The sequence below is a fragment of the Marmota marmota genome, unplaced genomic scaffold, assembly GCF_001458135.2.
Source record: "Marmota marmota marmota unplaced genomic scaffold, marMar, whole genome shotgun sequence".
Taxonomy (NCBI): Eukaryota; Metazoa; Chordata; class Mammalia; order Rodentia; family Sciuridae; genus Marmota; species Marmota marmota.
Genome location: NW_026000102.1, coordinates 4,963,976 through 4,972,743, shown reverse-complemented (window position 1 = coordinate 4,972,743; position 8,768 = coordinate 4,963,976). Strand labels below are relative to the sequence as shown.

General features: G+C 54.3%; 2 protein-coding genes across 2 annotated transcripts in view; one reads left to right on the top strand and one right to left on the bottom strand.

Moving 5' to 3' along the window:
• The window catches only part of Icmt (isoprenylcysteine carboxyl methyltransferase), a 10,680-nt gene extending 9,291 nt beyond the window's left edge, over nucleotides 1–1,389 (bottom strand). Inside the window, exon 1 of the mRNA XM_015501317.2 lies at nucleotides 1,329–1,389. Coding sequence (XP_015356803.1) covers nucleotides 1,329–1,389 — 61 coding nt within the window. The remainder of the gene's footprint in view (nucleotides 1–1,328) is intronic.
• Nucleotides 1,390–7,461: 6,072 nt separating this feature from the next.
• Hes3 (hes family bHLH transcription factor 3) lies at nucleotides 7,462–8,757 on the top strand. Its single transcript, XM_048783576.1, has 2 exons — nucleotides 7,462–7,707; nucleotides 8,083–8,757. Exons 1-2 carry the CDS (start codon nucleotides 7,467–7,469, stop codon nucleotides 8,454–8,456), a joined length of 615 nt encoding a protein of 204 aa, XP_048639533.1. The 5' UTR covers nucleotides 7,462–7,466; the 3' UTR covers nucleotides 8,457–8,757.
• Nucleotides 8,758–8,768: the final 11 nt, after the last annotated feature.

The window sequence follows — 8,768 nt, the reverse complement described above, 5'->3', positions numbered from 1 at the left end:
AAAAATACATTTTGTTATTCTCTTTATTATCAGAATTTATGAAATTTTAAATCTAGTGGGAGTCACTTAAGTGTTATCAGAATTTCTACCACTACAGACCTCTTCTGTTGTCCCCAAATGATGTATTCGTGATGTGTGTGTGTGTGTGTGGTGGTGGGGGGGGGGGTGGGGACGAAGCCAGGGTCTCAGGTGTGCTAAGCAAGCACTCTACCACTGAGTCCCTTTGATTTTCACAAGGTCTCCCTGAGTTGCCCAGCTAGCCTTAAATTTTTCATCCTCCTGCTTCAACCTCCAAGGTAGCTGGGATTATAGAAAGGCGCCATTTTGGCCTGGCTTGCACTTCATTTTTAAAAGACTAAATGCTTTTGTCCCTGGGGAGCTCAGAGAGTGGCAATGAAGGGAAAAGGCAAGCAAGTAAATGGTTAGGATAAACAGTGCAGAGGTGGACATGAGATAGAATCAAAGTAAGGATGGGGTGAGAGACCGCCCTGGGGAGGCCTGTGGGTGAGAGAGCTGCAGGATGGGGAAGCTTTGAGGAAAAGATGCTGGGGTTAAGCCTTGGGGCCCTCAGGAACTGGATGTGCCTGCTGCTGAAAATGAGAGCAGCCAGCCAGGCAGAGAGGGAGGGAGGAATGGCACTGGATTTGAAAGGCAAAAGCAAGAGATAGTCTGAGGCAGGATGGGGACAGGCTCTGGGGGAGGCTAGAGCCCAGGGTGGTGGTAAGAAAGCATCAAGGTCAGTGATCAGTGAACCCTGCATCTGAGCCACCCACCTCTCCTCTGTCCCTGCAGATCCTGGCAAGAGCACTGATGTCTGAGCATGTGGATGGAGAGCCTGGGCCAGCATCCCAGGCCCCAATACTCTGACCTTGTGCAAGACAATCCTATGAATTCAATTTCCTGTAAAATGGAGATCCTGATTCCACTGTCATGGAATTGATACTAATTCTATTAAAGCTCAGTAGTATCAAGTTGAAATAATGCTCAGGAGCCATTTGCTGGTTGGTGGGAATTGGAAAGAGATACAGTGTTTTAAAACTAAAGTCATGGAGTTGCTGTGTCATATGGGAAGTAGGCCTGCATGCTACACTTACTGGGGGCTGAGTGGGAACTGTCACCATTTCTCCTGGCCTCCTCCAGACCAGGACCTCCCCTCTGTGCCAGGACACCTAGGAGCCACTAGAGGGTGCTCAGTGTACCTTCCCTTTAGGGAGGGAACTTGGTCCCCTGGGAAAAAAATCACTCAGGCTGGGGACGAACCTCCTCTGGCTCTAGGCATTTGCTCTCCACTCTGGTCTTAGGGGGCTGATTTATCCCCAAGGACTCACTGTTGTCACTCTGGGTGCTTAGAACAACTTGCCACTCAAAAACCTCAGCCACATTGCCCATCACCTCCCCTGACAATGAATCTTGGAGATGAGAGGAAGGGAGGCAGTCCCCTTCCAGGTAGGACGAGGGAAGGGGAATTTTTTCCCTGGTATTGGAGCTTGAACCCAGGGGTGCTGTACTACTTAGCTTTTTCTTTTTTCTTCCTTCCTTTTTTTGGGGTACAGTCTTACTAAATTGCTGAGACTTGCTGAGACTGGCCTCAAACTTGAGAACTTCTTGCCTCAGCCTCCTGAGTAGCTAGGATTAGAGGCATGTACCACCATGCCCAGCAGGAAGGAAATTTTTAGGAGTTGCTGAATCTATCAGGACCCTGGGCTCATGGGGCAGGGATGAGGGAGGGCGCAAGTAAACAAATCTACACAAGTATGCAAACACACACTACTTCAGAGAAAAGCAATCTGATCAAACCCACTGTGCTCCCTGCCCTCCAGACAAACCTACAAAAATATAAGATTATAAATGCTAAGTAGCACACAAAAATAAAGAAAGGGAAGGCTACTCCCCTCTGGGATGCATTGCTGGCATTTTTTTCTTGTAGATAAGCATTTGAATGTGTTTTGTTCTACCCCTAGGCAAGCACAAAGGGAGTTCTTACTCATTCAATAGGAGGGTTTCTTTGCAGCCCCCCACCTTTCCCCAATCCTGCCATCCCACCACAGGTTAAAGTGGCTTTATTTCCTGGGTCCAATTTGGGATTCCTCTTGATTTAGACAACCCTAAGAATGACCTTGACATTTCCAAGTTAAACCACAGACTGAGATGAAATCAGGCTTCTGTTTTTCTTTCTTTCTTCCTTTCTGTCTTTCTTTTTTCAGTAAGAGAGAGGAAGAAAGAGGGGAGAGAAAGAGAGAAGAAAGAAGAGAGAGAGGAGAGAGAGAGAAAGGAGGGGAGGAGAGAGGAGAGGGAGAGTGGCTTCTGTTTGTTAAGACAGGGTTGCTTTAATGAGCAAGAGAGAATATAGGAAGGGAGGATGGTCCAGAGCAAGCAGGAGACAGAACGTGGATGGGGCAAAGCATTTTGGCCTCTGAGAGGTGGACAACATGTACCTCATACAAACTTCCCAGGATGAAAGTTCACTCTGCCCTAAGGGTCATGGAGCTGGGAGGGTCCAGGAAGCTCTCTCCTTCCTCTTTGCAGATGGGTGCCAGGGCAGTCATTTTTAGAGAGCAGGCCTCCTGCAGCTCTAGTCATTCATAGGCCTCTGGTCTGTCCAGTGTCCACGTGGAGGCCAGAAGGGCATCTGGGAGGGGCCCGTCCAGTGTTGCTGTAGCTCTCTCCAGGAGACAGTCCTGGTCTTCCAAAAGTTTTCTCTCCCCTCTGGCCATTCCCAGCAGGAGGAATGAAAATTCCTTCTCTCTAGTCTGGAAATGGGTAAATGATGCGTAATTTACGAGCACATCAGCCACATCAGCCCGAAGTGCATAAGTCATAGGTGCACAAAGGGATCGGGTAAATATTTAAAGATTAGAGCCAGCTGGGAGAAAACATAAAAGACTGGGACAATGGAGGTCTCTCTGAATTCACTCTTCCTGAGCTGGGCCAGCCCGGTCAGCGCTGATGTACTCACTGGAGTCCCAGCCTTTGTCTCCTGAAGGGCCTTTGACTGCTGAGCTATTCGGAGTTCCAATACAGCTAAAGAGAGTTAAACAATCACAGCCTCTCCAACCCCATCTGGAGACAATTGGCTGCATCATTTCAGGGTTTTGCTATGTCCCAATAGTTAATTATATGGAGCAATCACTTTATTCTATTTTGAAATGCATCTGCAGAGGAGAAGAACACATTTTTCCCCTCCAGTTTCCTGCATCCATGGTGCCTGCACAGGGCTCACCAGTTAGTTAATATTGGTTTAAATACCTGGAAGTGCAAAAAGGAAGGGGTTCCCACCCAGGTTCAGAGGCTACATGGAGCTGTCGCTGGGTTGGGCAGTGGGATGTCTGCTAGGGCTCTTGTCCTGTAGTCTGTAAACCCCCTTCCCACTGGGTTTCCAGACTTGCCAAACTCAAGAAAACCAGGCTAGTCGTGGTGATGCATGCCTGTAATCCCAGTGGCTGGGAAGGCTTGAGGTAGGAGGATGGTGAGTTCAAAGCCAGCCTCAGCAAAATCAAGGCCCTAAGCAACTTGGTAAGACCCTGTCTCTTTAGAGACAAAACAGGGTGGGAACTGAGTTAAATCCCTGGTACCAAAACAAAATAGAACAAAACAAACAAACAAAACCCAAGTGTGGGAAAGCACAGGCTACTTTTTGCCTAAAACTTCCCAGCTTGAGAAAAGAGGGACCCCCTCGAATCCACTGAGGCCCTGAGAACCATCAGTTGTTATAGAAGGAGCTTTTCTCCTTGGCTGAGCAGGGGGACCTGGGTTTACCCCAAACTCCTCTTGGATCTGTGCTCTTTTCCAGGCACCTTGGGGACACTGGGTGCTAAAGATGGAAAGGCAGTTAGTGGCCTACATCCTGGTTTGCGTAAGTCTGGTTTCTAAGTTGGTCCGTGACCTTCCATGCAGCCCCAGAGAGCGATTTGTCCTGCTTGCTCTGAGAAGACAGGGTGAACCACTGCTTCATTCCCCATTTCTGAAAATGCCTTTTCTGTCTCCACATGCGTTGGGAGCAGGGCCTGCCTGAGGATGTAGGTAGGATGCCCAGAAGCAGGACTTGCAAACAGAGTGGGGAGGTGGAAAGGCGTCCTCAATCTGGGTCTCCGGGAAGGGGCTTTTCCAGTGATCTTGCCTCATGCAGAGATCTGGCTTTTACTTACTGGGAGCAGCAGCTACCTGGAAGGAGGATCTGGGACTGGGGTTAAAGTGGAGGTGGTGGGAAAGAAGCTGTCTCAGAGCTCCAGGAAAAACAAGGATAAAATTTACATGGAGGGGCCTTTCTGGCCTCGCTCCTGCACAACCTGAAGCCCTCTCCGAGTGGAGGAGTGGGCCAACCGGGTTGCTTAAGGTGTGAGGGAGAGGTTCCCGTAGTAGAGGACATTGGCCCAGGTGGGGAGACTCTTGCCCAAAGGACATACTACAGGGGAGAGGGCTCAGCGGGAGGTGCGGGGTGGAGGTGGGGCTGCAGAGGTGAAAGAGGGCGGAGCGTGACCGCTGAAAATCCCGCCCAGCCCTCACGGCGTGCCTGGCCTCCCGCAGCCAAAGCAGAACATTGCGAATTAGCGCATTTTGCGGTCAATTTTCCACTGCCTAAGAGACACTAAGCCGCCCACGTGAACGACTCCACCCAGCGCTGCTGGGATCCCTGAGCACCGGCTTGGGAGGGGTGGTGGCCCCCTGAGCCGCGGGGGCCCGGGTGCGGGAGAGGAGGGCCTGGCAGCTTTATGGAGGCCCTAACTTTGGAGAGGGGGCGGGCGTGGCGCCCCGCTGCGGGCCGCGAGAGCTGCGCACAGGACCATTGGTTTGCTAATGCGACGGATTGAAAGGTTGGGCTGGAGAAGGACTGTAATTAGAAGACAAATTGCCCCCGCTACCCCGGCGGCTGGAGGACTGGGCGTGTCGAGGGGGCTGGAGATCCGCTGGGGTGAGGCGCGCGCCGAGTCTCTGTGCAGATGTGCAGCAGCTGGAAGCCCCAGCGCGGCGGGGCGCCCGGAGTTTGGCCCCGAGGGGGCGGGCGCGGACGCCTCTTTGTGGGGCTTGCACAATGCCTTTAACACTCGGCTGCCCCCTTTGTGCCCGGCTGCGCAGCCCGACCGCCCCGCGGCGCCTTTGTACCAGCCGCCACCTCCCCAAGCCCGGAGTGAGTTGCACGAAGGCGTCCGGGCCAGGCTGGCCCAGGCGCTTCAAAGCTGCCCGGCGCGTGCCAGCGCCCGCGGCAGGGCCTCGGCCCCGCCGCCCTCCCGGGGCCCAGACGGGCCCGGATCTGGCCCGGGGTGCTATGGCCGGGGCAGAAGAGTGCTCCAAAACTGTGGTCGCCGCTGCCTCAGCCTGAAAGGGGGAGGGCGGGGCGCGATTCTCCACGCTGCTTGGCGCCTGGGAACGCTGCTGCCCAGGCAAAGCCCATCAATACCCAGGGCGCAGACCAGTTGGAGCGGAAGATGCCCCCACCCAGCAATTTTCCCTCCTCAACACTGAGGCCCCACAGAGGCAAGTTTGTCCATTTCCCAACCACAGGGCTTAACCCCTTAACCCCCGCGACTTGGTTCTCAGCCTCACAAGCAGCCATGATGGATGGATGCCTTGTCCCGAACTTCACTGAACAAACCCCAAAACTTAAGGCCAGAGGAGCCCAATAAAAGGCAATGTCTAAGTTTGGACCCAGGAACTTCTCCCGAGATCAGCCTTACTGTGGATCACACAGTTACAAGAATTCAGCTTCCATGGACCAACCAGGCCGCCTGCATCAGAGTCCTTCTGTAGGGCTTAGCGTCCCAGGTCCCTCCACTGGGCTCCCCGGATCCCCAATAACCTGAATAATGGAAAGGAGTGCAGGGACATGGACCTGCTAAAGTGCAGGCTCAAACTCTCATTGAATATCAGTGATCTTCCTTACCCACTCTGCCCATTCTTGGAACTTTGAGCAGGCCCACCTGGGTAGACTCCCAGGCCTTCCCTGTTGGGGGAATGGTCCTTCACCTGAGTTGCGTGGCCTGGAAGCCCAGGGCTGGGGGAGGGTGGCAGTCTGGCTCACCCTGTCTGTCTCCCAGCAGGAAACATGGAGGTTGGGTCCTAACAGTGTTGGACCCCATCAAGGAGGAGGCCTGCTATGGCCCTGCGGGCGGGCTGCACGCTTTAATGGGACACATGTTGCTGCATGGCCCCAGCGGGCCCTGCCTGCGAGTGGCTTTGAGCAGCCACAGGCAGAAAATTGCTGCATTGTCCCAACATTAGGGTGACTAATGTGGCATCGCCGTGTGGCCAGAGCGTGAAGTGAGCAGAAAGGCATCAGTGGCCTGTATTCCATGGCTCAGTGTGTTCATCAGGTCCAAGGAAGCCTAGGGCTCTCTTACCCAGGAACTTCTCCTGAGATCAGCCTTACTGTGGATCACACAGTTACAAGAATTAGGGTGGCCTGCAGACCACAGACCTCCCTTCCTTATAGGCAATACCCAGAATGCTTGGGAATACAAGGCAGCGAGAACTTGGCAGACTGACCCAGTGGTGAAATCTAGAACCTATGAGACCAACCTATGGGACCAACATTGCATGGACAGAATGGGCCTGGGAGGGTTGCCCAGAATTGGGAAGTGGTAAGAATAGGAGAGATTAAGAAAAGACAAGCCAGGTTCAGTGCTTGCATGCCTGTAATCCCAGCTACTCTGAAGGCTGAGGCAGGAGGATTCCAAATTTCCAAATCCAGGACCAGCCTGGACAACTTGGCCAGACCCTGTCTCAAAATTAAAAAAAAAAAAAGTGTGTGGGGGAGCTGGGGATGTGGCTCAAGTGGTAGTGCACTTGCCTGGTGTGCGTGCAGCCCGGGTTCGATCCTCAGCACCACATACAAACAAAGATGTTGTGTCCGCCGATAACTAAAAATAAATAAATAAATATTAAAATTCTCTCTTTCTCTCTCTCTAAAAAAAAAAAAGAAGAAAAGAAAAAGAAAAGAAAGAAAGAAAAAAAAAAGAGGGCTGGGGATGTTTCACTCAGTGGTAGAGCGCTTGCCTAACTAGCATGCCTGAGGTCCTGGGTCCTGGGTTCAATCAGCAGAGAGAGAGAGAGAGAGAGAGAAAGGAAGGAAGGAAGAAAGGAGATCCTCAGGGAGGGAGGAGGTGTCCTGAAGGAGAGAGGCAGCCTGGGCCATTGGAGGGGGCTCCAGGAAGTGAGATGGGGGCCTACCCTTCTGCAGCTCCTTCTGTCCCCTCCCCCTTGGGGTTTCTTGACTTCAGAGGATTTCATTGACATGTAAACGAGGGTTCCCTATAAAAGCCAAGCCTTGCTTTGCTGGCGCAGATACCACAACATGGGCACAGAACCCGCAACCCGGGGCAACTCTGGAGTCTCTGCTAACAGCTTCCGAAAGGTCTGGGGTTCTGAGGGGTTCAGGGTGGGGGCCCTTCCCCCAGCCAGTGGGAGCAGAGGGCGGGAAGGCCAAGCCCTGCTCTCTAAAGATTGCTGATCCGCAGATATCCAAACCGCTGATGGAGAAAAAGCGCCGGGCGCGCATCAACGTGTCCTTGGAGCAGCTCAAGTCGCTGCTGGAGAAACACTACTCACACCAGGTGAGACTCGGGGAGGAGGCGGAGAAGGGCCGCCCCCCCTTCCCCGCCTGGCTTAGAGCACTTCCTACTGATCTGCAGATCCGGAAACGCAAGCTGGAAAAGGCCGACATTCTGGAGTTGAGCGTCAAGTACATGAAAAGCCTTCAGAACTCCTTGCAAGGTAGAAGGGAGGCTTTGAAGGGGCTGGAGTGGGAAGATGGGACAGGGACGTGTGGAATCCGAGCCGTGGATACGACAAAGCCAGAAACAGAAGGGATGGTTGGAGAGCAGAGCTCAGGGAAAGGTGGGCAGTAGGTGGGCTGCTTAGGGGACGATGTTCCCCCAGTTCGGTTTGGGTGCTGGTGAGGGACGGGCAATAAAGATGTGGCTGGTTGTGAGGTTCTAATCTGTGTGCAGAGGTCTGCGCCGAGGGTAGACGTTCGGGTCGTCTCACTTTCCTACCTCCTCCTTTCTCCTCCACACTTCTCCCCTCCCTTTCTCTCCCACTCCACGCCTCTCCTCTCCATCTCTCCCTCTTTTACTCCCATCTGTTTAGGGCTCTGGTCGGTGGGCAGCGGAGCCGAGTACCCGACGAGCTTCCGTGGCTGTCTACCCGGCGTGAGCCAACTCCTACGACGCGGAGAGGAAGGCGGAGGCGGCCTGCGCTGCCCCCTGGTGCGGGACCTCGCAGGTAGCAGCACCATGGACAGCGCCAGCACTGGCCCGGAGGCGCCCGCTCTAGGCCACCCCAGTGGTCCTGGTGTCTGGGGTCCTGCTCCAACTGCCGGCGGCTCGCGGTCCCCACCACCCAGGCTCCTCTTCCCCGGAGGTCTCCCTGGCTCCTCCACCAGTGTCCCGGAGCCTCCGCCAGCGTCATGCCGCCGAGCCGAGAGCCCAGGGCCTGGGATGCGCGTGTGGCGGCCCTGGTGAGGCCTTGGACTCAAGGGGGCCCCCATCTGGTCTGGGGACGCAGAGACGATATTTTGGATGCACCCCTGGTGACTTAAGGGACACCTCAGACGCCCGTTCGGCTCCTGGGGTGGGGTGACCTAGTGAGCGCGGTGTACCCGTGGACGCGGGAAAATACAAAGTCACGTGCGGACCGGGTCTGCGCATCTAGGCATAATCCAACCCCACTCCAGCTCCACCTACTTAGGCCGGACCCGCTCTCTCCTCCCACCCTCTAGAGGGGCTGCACCCCTTTCCCAGGGACCTCGGACAGGAAGGCCACCCCCGCCCCCC

Coding starts and splice junctions, on each gene's coding strand:
- Hes3 (XM_048783576.1), top strand. CDS start 7,467: ATGGAGAAAAAGCGCCGGGCGCGCATCAACGTGTCCTTGGAGCAGCTC. Junction 7,708..8,082: donor CCTTCAGAACTCCTTGCAAG/GTAGAAGGGAGG, acceptor CCATCTGTTTAG/GGCTCTGGTCGGTGGGCAGC.